Source organism: Solea solea, chromosome 9 (assembly GCF_958295425.1).
Source record: "Solea solea chromosome 9, fSolSol10.1, whole genome shotgun sequence".
Taxonomy (NCBI): domain Eukaryota; kingdom Metazoa; phylum Chordata; class Actinopteri; order Pleuronectiformes; family Soleidae; genus Solea; species Solea solea.
The window spans coordinates 15,495,859-15,515,989 of record NC_081142.1 but is presented as its reverse complement, the minus strand read 5'-3'; the positions used below and the strand labels follow the sequence as shown (position 1 = coordinate 15,515,989).

General features: G+C 40.1%; 1 protein-coding gene across 3 annotated transcripts in view; it reads left to right on the top strand.

Annotated features, from left to right (window-relative positions):
- Window positions 1–1,512: 1,512 nt before the first annotated feature.
- The window catches only part of dennd1b (DENN/MADD domain containing 1B), a 97,554-nt gene continuing 78,935 nt past the window's right edge, over window positions 1,513–20,131 (top strand). Inside the window, exons 1-2 of one of the 3 annotated variants that reach the window (XM_058637825.1) lie at window positions 1,513–1,877; window positions 2,444–2,508. In XM_058637825.1, the coding sequence (XP_058493808.1) occupies window positions 1,861–1,877; window positions 2,444–2,508 (82 nt within the window). In that variant the 5' untranslated portion in view covers window positions 1,513–1,860. The remainder of the gene's footprint in view (window positions 1,878–2,443; window positions 2,509–20,131) is intronic. The other 2 variants (XM_058637824.1, XM_058637826.1) reach the window with 2 other exon arrangements.

The following is a 20,131-nucleotide window of genomic DNA, read 5'->3' as shown; positions in this document are numbered from 1 at the left end:
TCAGCCTGTGTAGAGCTGACCATCTCCTGATATGAACAAAAATAAGAATTTATACAATCAGGTGAAGTATACACTCAATTTCACCTAGACACACTGGACCTTTAATGTGTTAATAAATTCAGTGAGGCAGCAACTTCAGTCACATCAGCAGCTCCCAGGATTTGTTTTCTTAGTACACTGTATGTAAACAACACCTTAAACAATATTTAGTCAGTTCTATATGTTCCTTCAAACGTTCTGTTTTTGAAATAGTGAACTAATGTTCTAATGCCACCTTTCACCATGTGTCAGCTTGGATTGAAGCCCTGCAAATGAATGATCTAATTGGACTTTCTGATGGTTAAATAGATTAAAGCCACCTGGTCAGTCACTTGCTGGTGCATAGCGACCTATCTAACATTTAATCACCAAGTTTGACTTTGGAATTACCATTACATATATTTGTGACCTAATTTTGACTAGTCGTAATTACACTGCGACTAGTATGAATTGTAGTTGTAGATATCTGTGACATCATTCTTATTAGTCAAAAATGACAGTTTCAGATATCTGCAATTCAATTTTTACTAGTCAAAATGATGTCACTTTAATTTAGTTTAAGTTTGTCATTATATATATCTACATCCACAGATTTATTGTAGATATCTCTAATTCCAGTCTCAGAAATCTACAATATCATTATGACTAGTCACAATTCAAGTCCGAGCTATCTACGACTTCATTCTGGCTATATGAAACTTAATTCAAGATATCTAAAAAGGACAATGTAGATTATCTCCAGTTTAGGATAGTTGAAGATACCTTGAACTTGAATTATGACTAGTCATAATGATGTTATTAGAGATAGCTACAATGTATATGGCAAGCCAACATTTTAATCAACAAGTTTGACTGGAATTTACATTACAGATTACATTTTTTTTTTCTAGTCAGAATGACATCACTTCTGCCAGTCATGTTTAAGGGCTTTGTCAGTATAGATATCTGCAATTAGTCACAATTCAAGTCCAAGATATACAACTTCATTCTGACTATCTGAAACTTAATTCAAGAAAGAAAGGACAATGCAGACATCTTCAGTTAAATACAATTAAAGATATCTTGAACTTGAATTCTAGTCATAATTGAAGTTCAAGTTCAAGAAACTGGAATTACAGGGATCTACAGTATCTATATCTATATATATATAAATACATATACATATACATATGTGTGTGTGTGTGTATATATATATCTATATACATATACATATATATATATATATATATATATATACATATATATATATATATATATATATACACACATATGTGTATGATGACAAACCCCATACACATGTATGGCAAACGTGGCGTCATTTTGACAAGCAATAACCGAATATCCTGTCTACCGAATCCGATTACTTGTTAAACCCGCTTACCATAGGCACCAGGTCTGGGCCTGTGTAGAGTTAATTTTTTCATACTTCAGACGTTGGAGTGCAGACGCTCGCGCCGATGCTCATATGACGCGCTGACGTCACAAAATCTTTGACAGTACTTCCTGGAGTGATGTTTGTTGTGGGAAATAAGTGCGGTAGTGTTGGACCTGAGAGAGACGGGGGGCGGGCGTAAACACTGAGGCCACAGTCACGGGGAGAAGGACGTGCCGGACACTCTCCACTACACTGTCCCACCTGCAGGCATGCGGCCGCGGCAGCTCGTGACCGGTATCCGATAAGGAGAAGTGACGAGTGAGACGGAGACAGGAGGAGACACACACTCGGTGGAGGATATCCACGGACACGCCGCAGAGCCGAGCCGAGCCGAGCAGAGCCGCCGACAGCCCGCTTGGAGCTGTCGCGATGTGGTAGCTAAAACCATGGAGAGCAGAATAAAGTAAGACCGTATTTTGTCTGTCTCATGCTGGTGGTGTCTCACTGTCGAGCTAACGGCTATTAAGTGCAGCGAAGACACGTCAACTATGCGCCGAACTACGGTGGAATGTTAGTCGTAAATCATGACAGTGACGGGGATTTAACAGCCGAGGGAAGGCCAGCTGGTCCGGCAGCATTTGGGTCAGTCAGTCTGCAGACTTTAGCCGTCCATCAATTAGCAGCTGCGCTAACCAAGCAGACAGCATTTATAACACTGTGGGCAAGACACATTAGCGACCAGGTCTTCACGCACGAACACTCACGCATGTACTGTAGTTTAACATAACAGTATAACCTGTCATCACATACACATCATTTATGCAGCATCAGCTTAAGCTAACCTGCTCTTATTGACACAGCTTAATATGACAGTGAAATCGGTCCACTGAGCACAGGTCATCGTGTCTGACCGCTATGCTGCACATGTAGCATATATACATGTCCTGACATTTACAGTTATTTCTGTGTGAATACAACTGCCTCTCATTTCCCACAGTAACCATGTTTTGTTGTTTGTTTTATCCACAGGGAGAATCCAGAGAGAACTTTTGATCTGATTGTACAGGTGACATGTCCAGCATCTGAAAATGAGGGTAAGTCATGACATTACCCATATTATTATTAATATTAATAATAACAATAATAATAACTTTAATAATAATGATAATAATAGATAATAATAGACTTATAATAATAAAATGCATTCAATTTGTATTGCACCGGGAAGTCCCTAAGATAAACATCCATTTTGAGAGGTGAGACCTGGTTAAAATAGATAGCCCACCCACTAAAGCAATACACAACACGTATACCACACAGAGTATAAGCAAGAAATTTACCTTCTTGCTTTTGTGAAATCTTCTCCCTCCAACTTCCTCATCCTTTTACCCCTGCCCTATTTGCCATTTCATTAGTAAAATATAAATATACAGCATTGTATAGCGTTGACGTGATGACTGGTAATAATGTGTTGTATGTGTTGCCTTCTCACTCATATTCAAATGTAATTAATCTACCCATAAACATCACAAAATCAGCAACTTCTTAAGGGCTTCTAATGTTTCTCCATTAGCATTATTTTCACATGCAGGTAGTAGCTTGAACAGTACATTGTGAAATGAAAATAATCCATTAATTGATTATATATGAGCGGATATCTATATAAAAGTTCATGAATACAAAATGACATGTACAGTTAAGAGCGTTAGCGTTGAGAGGAGCGGTCACTTTTATCAATATTTTATCAACAAAACATTAACTTGAAGCAGTTTGATAAATGATTGATAATTTAAGTCTAATATAATCTAAATAATGCACAATAATTTGACACTTTAGGCTTCATGTACACTGTATTTCTCTGTATTTAATTTGATAAACAAGAAAGTAATTGGTAGATGAGGTTTATAGATATTTTTCACATGCAACTAACATTCTGAAAACAAAACAGCTCGAGCATTTTTAGGTGAATACTTTTGTGTGTGCTTGCCACTTTTGTCTCACTGTTTGTTTGTAAAAATAGACTTGTTTGTAGTGTAATTATAGTAATTGTAAGGTGCAGCCAAGATGTCATGTAACGTCAGCAGCTGTGTTTACTAAAATGCACTTGCACAGTATTTTAGGGCAGAGTGTGAGCATCTCAACACCACACTGCATGACTGAGTGTAGCCTTGGACAATGAGAGCAACCATTAAGTCTGTGGTGTTTTTTTGTGTGTGCCCCACAGTTTCCTCTGTCAAAAAGCCATTCTGTTATTAAGCCCGGCCATAAGTTCACCATTGTAGGCTTTTCTCTTGTAATTGTGACCCCACAAAATTGTTTCAGACAGATTGCACTTGGGTCAGCAAGCCGCATTAACTGTTTTCAGTGGTCAAGCATTCCTGCTGGTCAGACTAGCTGTGGAACTGACCGTGGCCACTGAAAGAAAAACAACATATTCTGCCTTAATGAATATGGGGAAATAAATGACCGATATTTCACATTGGTATCTCATGTCACTCATAAGTCAAATATTATGTAAAAACATTTTCACTGTATTTTACACCAGCTGTATTATTTTTTCCCACTGAGTTTTGACATTAAAGAGGTGTTATGTGGACGGTTCACTTGTGCAGCTGTTGAGCTGACCAGAGAAGGCTGAACGTTGTCCTTGGATGTAGTTCTGATATTGGATTTTAAACCAAACTCATAAACCACCAGCCTGTGCTGTAATAACTGACTTCCCCCATGTATGATCCAGGGTCAGGCTCATATCCGGACTTCAGCTCCCTGGAGCACAGCTAGAGAGCAATGTTTGCACGCCCCTCCAGTCAAATGGAACATGAACATTCTGCTCAGTCATTTGACTGAAGCTCTCTCTCTCTGCTCTGTGCTGAGACCTGATTGGATAGAAGAACTTCCAAGTTGAGGAAGTTTGTTATGTTCTCGATGTATATCTGCCAGCAGGGGCTTAAGGTTGTGGCAGTTTTTTTTTTTTTTTTGAAGCAGTTTCAGATAACTGTTTGAGAAATGAATCACTTCTCTCTGAATCTCATCAATTTCCCTTTTCTTTGACTTGGCTTTAGCTTGAGCCCGTGTGAAGTGAAATTAAATGCTTTTTGAACGGTGAAACTGTACTGCATGGCCTTTCAGGTTTCAGGGCCTGAGTAGATTGATCGTGTGCACATAATTTTTATGTATACATGAGCCCTAAAATATGACCTTTCCCTTAGCTGTGTTTGCTTTTGCCTTAATGCTGTGGTCTGTACTTTTATTAACAGATGAAAGGGTTAATGCTGTGAGTCATAACAGGCAGGATTTAGCTAAGCCATGAAGCCTCCACAGTCACTCACCAAACTAGTGCTTTTTCTTCTACAGCGCTTCACTATTAGCACTTCACATTCACACATTATCTTCCCACTACCTCACAAAGGCAAACAAATAATATTGCAGTCATGACAGACTATTGTCATGGCAACATGGTGTAGAACGTTTGAGCATTTGGAGAAGTGGTGGGAAGCTTTCGGCTTGCTCATATTCCTCATATCTCCATGCAGTTTAGGGTATACAGGTTTAAATTTAGATGCATTTTGGCTGCATTTCAGTTTTTGTGTAGTCACTCTCTGCCAGTATTTTTGGTTTACTGTGCAGCATGTTCAAATGACTGAAAGGGTTCCCTCTTTGTATGACTGGAGAGCTCAGTGTGTGTGCAGGGTTTTGCTGATGCCGCCCCAGTGTTTTGCCACCCTAACCACATCCTGGTCTTGCAGGTCTGAAACTAGATCCATATGCAGCAGCATGTCACATTCTCACTGTAGTGTAAAGCATAGTTCTCTTTGTAAATAGTTGTCTACATCAGACTGGAAAGTTAAAAAAGAACACAACACTGTACCATAGTCAAACAAATATGGATTAGCCTTTTCATAAATGGTCAATACATTGTACCCCAGCTTCCTGTGTTAAGTGGGTTTCACACCTTCAGTAGTCGGCAGTATGTGTGCAGATGACACCCACATGTTTGCAGACAGGGCCGCAATAAGCTTGTTTTTATGAACTTGTTTCCTTGTGACCTTTTCAAACCACTGGTCTAAAAAAAGACTGCTCACTCATTATAAAGTTAACACTTTGGCATAGAAACTTTACAAGACTTTTAGCCCACAAGGTAATATTTCTGTTTGTGATGGCCTGGCGATTTGAAATGAAGTTAGTGACACTATAAAAAAAATAATGTATCCATTCATAATACATGTAAAGTTTAGATCAAGAATACACCTATTGTCAAAGAGGCAAAGTCACCAGTCTGTAATTGTGCATTGCAAGAAACTGTTTCCTGTTGAGGTTAATGTTATTGGCTGCACTTAATGCTTATGTTCCATATAACTGGATCTATATGTTGGCAAAGGTTGATAACAGCATACATAGTACATTCCACTCCTAACCGTTTAGATACCTGGCATTTTGAACTAAAAACTCAGAGACTGTTGTTAGATTAAGGAAATATCTGTTTTAAATATTGGGGCAGTAATTTAGTTACGATGGGTTCATCCATCCATCAAATCATTTTTTTGTACAGAGCCAAATAAAAAGATGCACTTTACATTGCGTATCTTTTGACAGACTCACATTCACAACTACGGTCAATTAAGAGTCTCTTGTTAATCTGCATGGTTTTCGATTGTGGGAACATGCAAACTTCACACAGAATGACCCTGGCTGTTATGGGATTTAAACCGCGAACCTTCTTGCTGTAAGGCGCAAGTGCGAACCACCATTTTCCCACAGTGGACCCATCTAAGATCAGTTCCCCTAAAATAAACACAGTCCGTCAGATCTTTGTTGTAAGAGTTCACACTGTTCAGAAACTTGTCGATTTGGGATCTGACTGAGGAGTATACACATTAAGATTGTGTCTTAATTTGTGTAATGGAGTATGCTTGTGATTTACAACCGTGCAACCAATAGCTTATAACACTGCCAATTGTCCAGTTATGATCCTGTTGAACAAAGTCCTAATCATCACTGCTAAGGGTTTGATTTTTCCTGACCATCGTTGATAACATTACATTTGTACAGGAGGTAACAACACTTATAATCGTTTGATTATAAGATGTCATAAAGAGGTTTTCTTGTTTTCTTGGCAGTTGGAGTTGCCGTCTCCTCACTTCCCTGAGACTTGTCAGTGACTGAGATTTTTACGATAGCATCAACATTCCATAACCGGAGCAATGCTGGGGAGAGAAATGGGGAAAAAACAAAAAAAGAAAATAGAGCTCACAGTTACAATTGTGGCATTGTCAATATCTGGACTTGGCCCCACACTTCTAACCACGGATGTGTGCATAGATGACAGACATTGGCCCTTCTCCTCATGCAGTCCACAGGGACCTGGCCTCCCTGTTCAGCCTGAGCTCAGTTCCGCTTAGCTCTGTTGGCTCACTGCTCTGTGGATGCTCAGTCTGTGAGCGAGCGTTGCCTGAGAGCGTGACTGGCATGCTAGCTACTAGCGGCCCTGGCTACATAAAGCCATATTGATGTGCTTCCAAGATGCTGCCACAGCTAGCAGATGACACTAATGCTGCCAAGGCAGTAGGAGGGGACAGATGCTACCTGTCCTCGCTCGCTCCCTCTAGCCAGATTGTTCCCAGTAACAAAGCAATAAACTTAATAGATCACCATATCAATTTTACAGCAACATTCATGCTGCAATTAGGGGAACGATTTATTGTAAAAAGGAAAAAAAAAAATCAACCTTCAATGAGGGCAGCTGTGCAAGTCCTAATACCTCTCAGGACTGTACAGGCTTGGGTTTGAAATAAAGCCCTGGTTCTTCTCTTTGTGGTTTACTTCGCATGCTGTTTTTTTTTTTCCGAATTCCTCCCACAGTTCACACATGCAGGTCAGATGAATTGGGAGTTCTACTTTGTCCTTGAGTGAATGTGAATGTTTTATTGTGCCTTGCGATAGACTTGACATTCTGCCCAGGGGTGTGTCCATGTGTTTTAGATGCTTCAGCCCTTTCGTAACACTCAACACAAATCAAATCAATTTTATTTATGCAGCCCAAACACAAATTCACCTGGCTTTACATATATACATACTCTATACTTAATGCAGTGTGTGAAGGCTGTGTCACTGAGCAACTGCATCTCACACAGGGGGTTGGCCTTTTAAAACGGTCATGAATAATATCCTTTTAAATATGCCTTCACAACTCAAATGCCAGGACTCTGCAGTATAAATCCATGCATCGGTTCTGTTGGTCTTTCGTTGTCTACTGCTTCATCCTCCACATCGAACATCCTGGACAGGTCGGCAACACACCAAGACAAACAACCATTCACGCAATTTAGAGTGTCAAATTAACCTCTGCATGTTTTTGGACTGTGGGAGGGAACCCACAAGCACATAGTGAGAACATGCAAACTCCAGACCGTATCAGTCATATTAGTCATATTTCACAATAAAGCTTTACTGAAAAAATTGATTCAAGGAACTGAGATACTAGCATGCTTCTACTTAGATATAGATATTGAAACTATGGTGAAAGATCATTTTCATTTTCTATTTTGCTATGAAACGTGTGTGGCTGGTCGTAAAAATTAGGGATGGACTATTTGAATATTAAAAGGGATTATTTGTTGAATATTGTGAAAGTAGTGCAGGGTTCACAGAGTGTTGAGCTAAGAGGAGCAGCTAATGAGATGCATTCAAAGACCCTGGTATATTTTATCACTTCTGTGCGATCTACATCATCTGGAGCTCGGAGGAGCTGCTGCGAGATGTATTCAAGAAACCTCTTAAATGTAATCACTTCTGCAAACACAGAAGGTATAACAAACAAATGCTGCCACAATGTGATAATGGATGCACCACAAATTAGGTACTGAGTGGATTAGAAGTCATTTTTTTTAATAACTGAAAATCATTGATAAATATTTTTCAGTTTTTTTTTTATATAATTATGTATATTCACATAAACTAACAACTATTTATAATCAAACTAATAATGGAATAGTCATGCCCATCCCTAGTAAAAAACAGGTGAGGGGTCTCTTCTGTAAAAGAGCGACTCTGTCTGAGACACAGGTGTCATGTGGACACTGATAACTGCTGTAATCAGTAATTACTGATTAAAAGACAATTATTGTCACCTTGCGCCCATATATTGTATTTGTGCTTGGTATTCATACTGTATACTATTAAGCATGTGACTTTTTTACGGAGAAAAGTGACAGGTTTATTGTCTACTTTGGCATTTTCAGAGATCTGTTCACTAATTCTTGTTAACTGTGAAAATATCACTATGCACTTGCACACATTTTCAGATTGGAGAAAAGGAAAAAGCGTAAGGCCTTTGATCGGCCTTATAGCTTCACTTTGTCCAATTATGAAAAGTTACTTGTGTTCTGAATTCTAAGAACATTTCCACTGAGACCCGAGGTTTCACAGTGTCACCTGCTGTTCGCTAGTTATTATCAAACTGCCTCCTTTCCTGCTGTAGTGCTCTCACTGTGATGTTCCCCCCCCTTTGGCTTTCAGCTCTTCCCATATCCACCCTTTGTATTCGTAGAGCAAGACTCCTTTGTAAAACTTTTAGAAAAGGTTGAACGTTGACATTCTGCAAAATGTCAGAATTGCTCCTTGACCCGGGCGTTGTCGGTGCTGCGATCTGATTGGATTCTGGCTGTGTGTTGAGTTCATTGCTCACACTTCGATGGGAGGCCATTGGAGTACTAACAGATGCCATGGCAACAAGGAGGGTGTTGATTGGTCATTAGAGAGGCCACACTCCTCTACTCACACTCCTGAGAGGACCCCAGGGTCTCACACTTTGTTTATCTTGCAACCCTTCTGCTTTTCTCTTTTGTCTCACTCATATGACTTCGCTAAATTGGCTTTTTTTTTTTTTTTTTACAAAGAATTACAGCTATCACCCAAGTCCCTGTTGTCTTTTATCTGTTTCGTCTGAAAAATATTGAAGAAGTCTTTTCACTTTCCTTATAACAAGAGAGTAGTGATTTCTAAGAAATGGTTACTCTGTGTCTTCTGAGTAAATATAGCATCACGTTGGACCCACAGAGCAATCTGATCTAACTCTAACTGTATCTGCATGTCAGGTCTCAGTTAGTTGGCTGTTTGTACAATGACGTAATGACGTAGCATTAGATCTTACACATTTGTTTAAGTGTCCTGCAAAACATGCAAATATATGGAAACTATTCATTTCCTGGAGGAACATTAAGAATCACTTAAAAATAATTATTCTACTAATATTGGCTGAACTGTCAAAAGATTTAGATTGTAGAACATTCAAATGGGCTACTGACTAAATCACTATATAAGAATAATCATGAAATTAACAAATAAATGAGAAAATAAATTCGTAAAAAACAGCAGTTGATATTTTTTGACGTGAGCTTAACATACACTGGTTTGTAACCTACATGTGACTGAGTGTGGAGAACCTTCATGGGACATTAAACATCTTGTTGTATAAACATTTACATGTTCACAAATCAAGTGTAGACTAATCAGTGTGAATCCAGTCACTAAGGTAGAATCACCTTATTCTATAGAGTTTATTATTGTCATGCTTTCATCCCAAGTGTATTACACAAGTGTATTGTTTGTATTTATTTATTTATTTTTTATTTTGGTCAACCAGACCACAAAGTTGGCTGAGTCGGTGTGAATGTGTCTCTCATTGCTCTCCAGCCTTGCTCTTTTGTCCTTGTCTGGAGTTATTTGTAACTCCCTACTTGGAGCCACTCATCCATTCAGTAACCGTGTAGTGGCCTGCTGCTTACTGGGTTTGGTTCCAGCTTCTTTCTCATTCAAAAGAAACAGAGACGAGTGCTGCCCTCACGTCTCAGCCAAGTCAAGCTTTAGTTCAATGAATATTTACTTGTGTTGAAGTCAGAGCATCACCACGAGACTTTGCACTTTCACTGCATCGCTTGCAATTTTAGTGTGAAATTGAGAATTGTTTTGTTAGTGTAGACATGTGTAAGCTATTATTCATGCTTTGAAATTTTTATCTTTGTATTTTGAAATAAGACAAATATTGCAGACTTTTCAGTGATTTTCACCTCTTTCAGTGCAGAAGAATTCACCATTGTCAGAGCTAATGTGGCTCATTTGTTATTACAGTTTTCGCTGTCCAGGAGCAGCTGTCTTTTTCACACATACGTGTTTTCACCCACGTGGCACATCTCCTGACACACTACCTGTGCTTCCTTTTGCATATCAACAGTTTCGTGGTTATCACTCAGTTTCACAGTCGCAATCAAGGTGCAAACCTTCTCACCCTCTTTTCTGACTATCGCTCGTTATGACAGAGACAGGCGAGCGCTACGGGGGGAAAATGGAGGAAACAGGTCACTGGGACATTTCAGGTGGCACCATGTGACCTTGTTACACTCCTTGTTTTGACACAGACACATGCACACCGCCACCACCGCGTCGACTGCTGCGAGGGAACTTTTCTGTCTTCAGAGTACAAAGCGTTATTAACCAGTCCGTTATTAACCAGGGGCAAAATGAGGTGGAGTTGGACGGGTATAGGGATGGAAGATGGAGAAGAGAAAGTAATGTAATGTAATGTGGATATGATGGTGGCAGTAGTCTGTAAACTGAGAGGTGAGGTGGTGTGCGGGTTGCAGGCTTACCTTTCCTTTTTACAGAAGCAGTACTGAAACTCCCGGGGAAAACGGTGTTCTCTGTGACTGTATTAAGAGGTATATTTTTAAGTGTATTGTGTGTACACGGCTGCGTGGATGTGTGTGGCTGGGCATAAGAAGGAGACTCAGAAGCTGTGGGAGCTGCAGAAGGCTCATCTGAATTCACTAATGCTTCCAGACGGAGAGAACATGGAAAGACTTCTAGGCACTGACACTCGCGGGCTATTTTTAGATTTACCCTTTCCTCGGTGAATAAGTAGGGAAAAGCAGGGACCTGATCAATATTTTAAAGTGAGAAGATTTTGATGAATGCAGAAGACTTTTAATCACGTCACCCACACCTCACAGCATTGTTGTCGGTGCTTATGTTGCTTATGTTTGTGTGCGTCCACCATGCGTCTTTGTCTGATGGCGAATTAGTGCATTTCCCTGTGACTCTTATGATGTAGAGAAAGGCTAAGTTCATGTCCGGCTTCCATATCTGTCAGCTAAGTTGATTGCCGGGAGTTTTAGGTTATATGTTCAGTGCAGCAGATGGCATAGGCGTATGCAACCAAACACACACAGTTGCACACGCACAAACACACGCAACCAATCATTCTGAGTCAAAAAACGATGATTGGCCGGTTCTTCTTATGCATGTAACACCAATGTGGCCTAGTTTAGCCCACAAATGAAAAGGATTAGTGCAGTGATGGTAATCTGTTCTAGTCTTACAAATTGGATCCCCCCCCCCCCCCCCCCCCCCCAAAAAAAAAAAAATATGTTGACATCCATGACTGTCATGTTGAGCAGATTTAATGATGGCAGGATTTTAAGAGGATTTTCAGCTGACTCACTTGTCATGACAACAGTCGTTAGTGGCAATGCAACTTAGGGAAATTATTTTGCCATTGCCTTTTGGATTATTGCAGAAAACAAACCTATGAATTAAACCAGAGTTTGTGACACATTATTGTACGGCAAGATAATGTAAACAAATAAAGATCACTCATTAAATCAAATACAATTTTGTTGGAACAAAATCGATAATGTAGATTAAATTATATATGTACTACACCACAGTCAATGCAATTTTAAATACTACTTCTATTAGAAAGTTGAAGCACATGGTCATTTCTTAGTAGATATTCTCAGCATATAACCTCAAAGCCATTCAAAAAATGTATTCAGGACTTGGGACAGGACAGTGCAAAAGTGTCGCCTTATTCTTGGGAATCTTTGAAGTTGAGTTTGAAAAATTCAAGATTTAACTGTCCTGGATGTCATATTGAACAAGATGTAGCATGTTCTGTGATGTCCTGTGGAAACATTTATCTGTAATGGTTAGTAGAAAAATGCATGTATTTAGTAGATTATAACCACAGGTATTTTTTTTCAGCATAAGGGTAATGTGAGCTGATCTGAATGGCAGAGATGGCTACAGAGGCGCTCTCTTGAAGTGTGTGGGCTGCTGCCACATAGACTGATGGTCTAAATAATCTGAAAGACAGAAATGTATTTTCACTGGCAATTAAGGAAATCACCCTGCTTATTGACATGATGTGAGTACCGGTATCTTGACATCTAGGCTGTTTACCTTTAGACCGTAATTTTGTAGCCGAGGCCGAACCCATGTCAAGCAGAAGTAGTGGTGCAAGGCTATACTGTCTGTGCTGTCATTTCAGCTTCTGTCCTCACTATTTACATGTCAACAGCCCTTGCCCTAAGGCTACATGTCTCCACTCAAGGCTGCTCCTGTGTTGCCTTACACCACACAATTACTGGGAAGATGATGGCGTTTACGTGCGGGTTACCCTCACTGGCCCTTAATTTGGTTTCTGGCCTATTTTTCAAGACTGCAAATATAGGTCGCTCTTGATGGCTTTGCGAGTGTCTGAGACCATTTATCACTGCAAATCATACTATTCGTCCAAAGTCTTTGTTTACTGAAAACACACACACACGCACGCATGCATGCACACGCACACACACACACAGACACACACACACACAGCTATCCTTTTTAAGGACACTGCACTGAATAAATTGAACTCATTTGGGCAGCCTAAACATAGGGTTTTCTCTTACCTTAACCATAATTAAACAACAATTAAACCCTAAACTCAACCTAACCACAATTCAAATCTTAGCCGTTCTGACAAGACCAGTGAGAGAAGCACTCTTCTGTTGTTAAGGGAAGTTTTGTTGAGTGGTGGACAATTCCTTAATAATTTTACTGCATGGTATTAAGTTCAACATTTGAATGAACAGTTGTTCTTTTTGAGACAAACTGCAAATAATAATGCCGTTTAAACTTCTTTGTGTTCAGTTATAGATTAAAACATGCGTTATCCAGCTTGGTCTCAGGACCTGTTCCGCTGCTGCAGCGTTGCTTTGTTAGTAAAGGATGCAAATGTGTTTTTGTAATGGTTATCGATTTGATCTTATCTGAGTACCACTGTAAGATGAATTTTAAATATTTGAGCATGACTGTGGGGACTTATTCACTAATAAGCATTTACTTATGAGTATAAAATGTTAATCAGTGAATCAAATCAGTTTTATTTGGATAGTCAAATTTAAAAATCACAGTTTGCCTCAGCGGGCCTTTCATGCTTTGACATCCTCTTCTTGGATCTTTGCTCTCCCCTAAAATATCTTTTTTTAACATGGAGGGAAATGAAACATGTGAAATAGATTTCACATGTACACATAAACACTTACACTGACTTGAACATTGAGTGTTAAATCCATTTAAACAGACGTACCTTTTATAGGTCTCTTGCCGAAACACTCTAAAATTATAATTTAAAGTGCTTCCATCGCAGCATAACAGTTCATTACCACAAAAGATCTTGATTTTGCAATAATGGTTTGCGTCATACCTTGGGGTTTTTTTTTTTGCCTTTATTTTTTTTTAACAAAATGAGTAATTCATTAATTAATCTGTAATAACTATGTGAAAAATAATCGTAAACTGCTACTTTAATTAGGTCTTAAGTAATTTAATGGTTCAGCAGTTATCTTTATGGAACTCAGTTTCTAACTGCAGCTATAAATCAGGGTCCTGTGTGAATGTGGATGACAGGGAGCTGAAGCTGTGAGATCAGCCTGAAAGTAATCGGTCCACAGTGGGTATGACTTGTGTTTATTAATCCACATCAACCACCCGGGTTTGTGTGGGAAGTGAAGTGAAGGGTGTGCAGTTATAATGTCATGTATTGACAAATAAATGAACTGTGGGCTATGCCCTTTTGTTCTATGACACCTCTGGGGAAGATCCTTTTAAATAAAATGATGATTGATGCAAACTAAAATCACCTTTATTTATTGATTGTTGGTGCTGGTATTAATTAAGATACACATTCCTGACTTTTACTCCTTTACTCATTTAAGGTTGTGTTAAACTAAAAAAAAAAAAACAAAACATAAGAACATTTTTTTTTTTGGAAAAGTGCAATTAGAGAATTAAGAAAAATGTCTAAATTAAGAAAAATGTCTAAATTAAGACTTAGGGTTTAGTTTTTTTTATTATTCCAAGAGCTCTTTCAGTGAACAACTCCAACTAAATGTTAGGGTTCCAAAAAATCCACTTTTCCTAATGTAGCCATTTGAATTATATGGAAATATTTGAGTTTCTGTGGTTGTATACTTATGTTATTATAATATATAATTATAAAAAGTTTGCCCAATATTTTTCCCCATCAGTCCTGCAGAGCGCTGAGACCCCGATGAATGTGTTTGTATACTTTTAACAGATAACACGTGCATTTTCATCCCTGTGGAAAGATTGGCTGACTCACTGACTGTCTGACTGCCTGACTGAGAGCTGTCTGTCTGTCAGCCTTTACATGTGAACTTCAAATCACAGCTCTGCAGCACCGAGCATGTAGCCGCCAAAGGCAAGGCTTTACACTGTCATCAGCACCACACGGCTGCCTCTGGGTGCTGTGCCATATGACATTAACTGAGATCGATCCTCTCAACACCTCAAGGAGCTGCTGTGCTACACAGTGTTTTCTCTGATGCTGCAACCACCACCTCAAAGACGAGAAAAAGGAACCTCGCTCCCGAGCACATGTAACTGTCTGACAATGACCTGATCTCCAGCTTTCTGAAACTTTTAAAGTTGTGCATCCAAAAACTAAACAAAAATTTGTCATGCTCATCAGGCCAAGGTGCCAGTTCTGTCAGAAGAGACTTCACTAAAAATCTGTCATTCTATTTTTTTCAGAGCAGAGTTTCAACAGTTTGCAACCATAACAAACAATTTTTCACACAGGAATAAACAGGAATAAATATGAAAACCCCCACAATCTATATTATTTTATACTAGGGTTGTCAGTCACGATACTGGAATTTTAAACTTGATACGGAGACTTTAATATTATTACATTTAAGAATTATACTTTTTAAAGATTAATATTAGAACAGAACGAACAAGTACAAAATAAATACAGTATAACTTAATTGTCATTTTCTAATTCTCCATGTCTTTTCATGCACATTAGCTCAGTAAAAGAGATGTAAGTGTAGTAAGCCTTCATAGATGTTTGTCTGAAGCAGATGGTTGAACCATATGGAAACATTTGCATTAAGTAGTGTTCGTTTTTTAAAAAAAATCAGCCAATGACCTGCGTTGGAATCACCGTTACAGTGCTGGTGAAAATAAACATTTTGGATAATATCTGTGATTTCAGATTTCCGGACACATTATTGTCCTTAATGTCAGAGCCTGGGTTCGGTGGCAGCTGTAGTTGTTTCAGTAAAAAAAAAAAAAAGAAAGTAGGAGAGCGGAGTCTGTCTTTGGACACAGTGGTTTGTTTTTGCTTATCTTAAGAATCTAACACCCCCCTACACACACACAACAAACAGGCTGTCTGTGTACTGCGTTGAGGATGCAGTCATGCGTAGCTGGTGTCTGACATAATGTTGGACCAGTATGGAATCTGACTGGGAATATCAATGCTGATTTGTGGTGATACACAGAGGCTGTCACAAAGGTTGCATCCATATGCTATGCCACTCATTCGTGAAGCTGTGAAATTGGGTTGCATCCCGACTAGCCTGGAGACAGTATCACTTTCACTTCTCTCTTTCTGTGTGTCTCTCCACCTCTTCTCCCCCTCTGTCTCTCGTGTTCTCACTCTCTCAACTCGTCCAACTGAAGCATTTTTCTCATAGAGCTGGGAAGACAGAACAACTAATGTGGCATTAATAGGGTCACATCATCACCATGCAGCGCTTTCTTTCTTTCTTCTCCTTCCAGTGAGGGTGAGGCTGTTGTTTATCTTCTTCAGATGTAGCTGTAGAAATGGCTTAGAAATCCCCCAGGCCATCATCTCTCACATGTGATGTCTGCCAGTTGATTTCTTTTTCTTGGCTGGTAAAGAAGGCTCTACCTTAGAGATTGTTTTTTGTTTATTCAGATTTTCATGGAAGTGCCTTTTTTAAATCCAGACCCTTTTCAAAGACTTCATCTGAAGCTACCTTTTGTGTGTTTTTCATAAGCGCATTTACAACTAGTCTTCTTCTAATTCAATCCATGTAATCAATGATTAACGCTGATCTGTTTCTGCCAATCCCAAGTCCTCGGGTTTAACAACATAGTGTGACAAATCAGTATCAGTAAACTTAAGGACCATATCATCGTTTAAGAAGTTTCTCTTTTCTCAAAACCTCTGCTCACTAAATCAGCATGAAATGTAATGCCATTTTCAGTGTGCAGTCTGAGACGTGATAGGCAAATGAGAAAAAAAAAAAAGGTTTTAAACGTCTGTGAGTGTGGTTTTCTTTCTGCTGGCCCTCCTTTGAAAGACGCCAGTTAATCTGCTTACTCCTTTAGTTGTGAGTGGAGGGGTTGGGCCTCCTCCCGGCCAGAATAAGGCTACTGATCCAGAAGTAAACCGATGACCACCGCAGTTATTCCTTCCCTGAGGTTGAACAGCCCCCTCTAGTCCGCTTTAGGCACACCTCACCTCCTCCCCCTCCTCCACCGTACCCTCCCTCAGAGGGAAGAAAGCTCCTTGTTCTGACAATAGACATTTTTGCCATATGTTGGCTTGACATCTTCATCAGGTTCACAGCAGGTTACCTTAGTTAACTTTCACTCCACTGCCTGATGGGATTTTCTCCCTGTGTTTCTCCAGTCGGCCCAGGCTCAAAGTCTAGACTGCCTCTGAGGCAGGGTCCTTCCAGCCCCGTGTCCACAATGGCCGTATTGTGGATGGTTAGTAGCGGTAGCTTCCTCCCATTACAGCTAACAGGCCAGTGCTAAAACAATGCTTTTGTCTGGGGGCATATGAGAGGGCCTAATCCACTACATACTGTGAAATAAGTCTCTCTCCGAGATGAGAGGGTGAGTCAGTGAAACAGAGTGAATGAAATCATTGCCAAGGAGGTTAGAGTGCAGCAGTTTAACCCCTGGCCAAGAAAGAGGGAGGAGAGGAGGCAAAGGGAGCGAGAGAAAGAAGGAACAAGGAGAGGCAGGCACTACATCCCTTCATCTCCGGAGCATGGATGGAGAAGAGGGGCTGCCGGTGGCTTTCACAGCCTCTCTTCTCACCAGAGGAGCTGCTGTTCACCATATGGGATTTGGCCTCTCTTAACAAACAGGCCCCCCATTCACGCACAACACACATTCAGTTATCCGCAGAATAAGGTGAAAAAAGTGCATTTTTTATGCTTTTAGAACACTGGATGGCCATGAGGGCTCTACGTCTGTGTTTGAATCACATAGTATAGAGAATTATAAACGAGAAGCTTTCATCTAAATGTGTATTCACACTGGATTTAGGGTTAGGTCTTTGTTGTGTTTTGCTGCAGTCTCTCTTAGTTTTAAAGCCTGAATCAGGCATTCAGGCCACAGCATCTAAGGTGCTGCTATAGAAACACTGTGCCCCCTGTTCTGTGGGTGTATATCATATTTATCATATACTTTCTCCAACACTTTCACAGGCTATTTTTTCTCTCTCCAAAGCTTTACATCATTCAAAGTAAGGCAGTAAGTTTGGGCTTATTTTTCTAGGTTAGTGACAACATGACTTTAAGTTTAGCTTGCAGTGCAGTGCTGGGCAGTGTGTGGTTTGTGACACACAAGTGTTACAGTATGTGCCAACTTTTTCTTCAAGCCAGCAGCATTAGGGCAGCATTAGAAATGACATTCTCTGCCAACAGCCTCTCTTTTAGCCTACTCGGAAATCCCAAGAAGCATAGGTTTTTGCCAAGATGAAGATGCCAGTGTTTTTTCATTTTTAGCCTACTTGTTAGTGCCAGCGAATACATTTATGCAGAGGCATAAGAGATGAAGGTGTAGGCTTATATATATTTTTTGTTGTTTCGCTCATGTTTTGATGCACATATACCTTGCTAATTTATTCTGTTTAATCCCATCACATTTAATGATCCACCTGAGTAGGTAGGAAGGAATAGTGTCACTTGAGAGAGGAGAGAGCTACCTCCCACTCATGAGCATCCAACCACTTCTTACCATCGCATCATCCGTCCTCCTCCCACTCCCTTCCCTGCTGCCCTGCTCTCAGCTCCCAGCACCCTTCACCTATTAACCCTCCTTTCTCCTCGCTCATTCTCCTCTCCGACATTTAAAGACAGGTGTCTTAGGAATACCCCAAACATTGATTTTTGTCCATCTCAACCACCTCAGCATCCCTCCCTCCCTCCCCAGTATCTGTGTCACGGCTCAGGGCCGCTTTCATGTTGCCCCATCGTTACTGTTGGAGGTCACCCACGCTTGAAGCCCTCTGGGATCAATGAACATGCTACTGTACAGAAAAATATTCACTCCCGAGCTTGCTATCTATCTGTAAACACGCATGCATTTGTAGAGCACACATTTGCACACAGACACATTTGCCCTTTGCACACAAAGACCAACGGTCCCTGCTTGAGCTTGTCGTCACATTCTCCCACCTCCATTTTCTGTGGTGTGAATGGAGGAATCTAACTCTGGATAGGTGATTTCAATTCAATTCTCACCCGTAGGATCTGTTTACACTCGGCGGGGGTGAAATATGCCATTGGTTGTTTTCCCCTCGTCACTCTGGCTGCCACTGGTGTGACATGAAATGGACTGTTTTTTTACACAGTTTAAACAACTCTTTGTAGATTTTGTCAACTGTAGGAAATACTATAAACACGTTCTGAGTCGTTTGCTTTTTGAGAGTTGAGAGAGAGGCTGAAGTCTAACAAATGAATGTATAATGGGGAAAAAGGTACTGTGTCAGAGCTATAAACAGCTCAGGCATGTTCATAAAAACTGTATGAAAAAATAAAAATTACAGAAATGCTGTGATTGTCAGATGATTGTGCTTACGTAGTGTCCATTAGCGAAACACTGGACATTTTTATGTACCTTTTCAGTGTGTGTTTGAGTTTGTGTATTTGCGTGTGCATATGTGCACTTGTCTGCATTTATAGTAACTGCAGGTGTTGATGCCCAATGCCGATATGTTGTCTCCATTCAATTGTTTTGACAACCTGCTCATATTGTCTTTCAGTAGTGTTAAGTATTGACTTGGGGTGACAACCTGCAGGGTGGGCTTGGCTGCTGACCTGAAAATGTTCAGGCCATAATGGAAACGAAGTGAAAATGGTATTATTTTGAGATTCTAAAAATCCTCCACCCCCTCCCCCCCCCCACAAAGGCACGGAACCTCGACACAAGTCCACTGGCTCGAGCCCTCGTCCTCCATTACCCCGGTTGAAAGAGAGACATGTGTTTACATCATTTGCTATACTGTTGCATTTTTAAGGGCGTAAAAGTTGCATTGACATTCAGAGGGCAGACACACATGCACATAGCCGATTCATATTGGATTTATTTCCACATACAAATGAGGCTTGAAACCAGACCGAGGACATCTGAAGTCATGTGCTTTTTTGCCGGCTTACATGTTCATGGGTCATATCTGATTTGTGCCACATGGGAGGAAAAGATCAGAATTGGGTCACTTGCACTATGCAGTGTAAATGCGGCTTTGTAATTGTCTACTTTGACGGAAAGCCACCATTGTCTGCAACATGTAGAACATGTTGTATGACCTTACAAACAAGCCAAAAA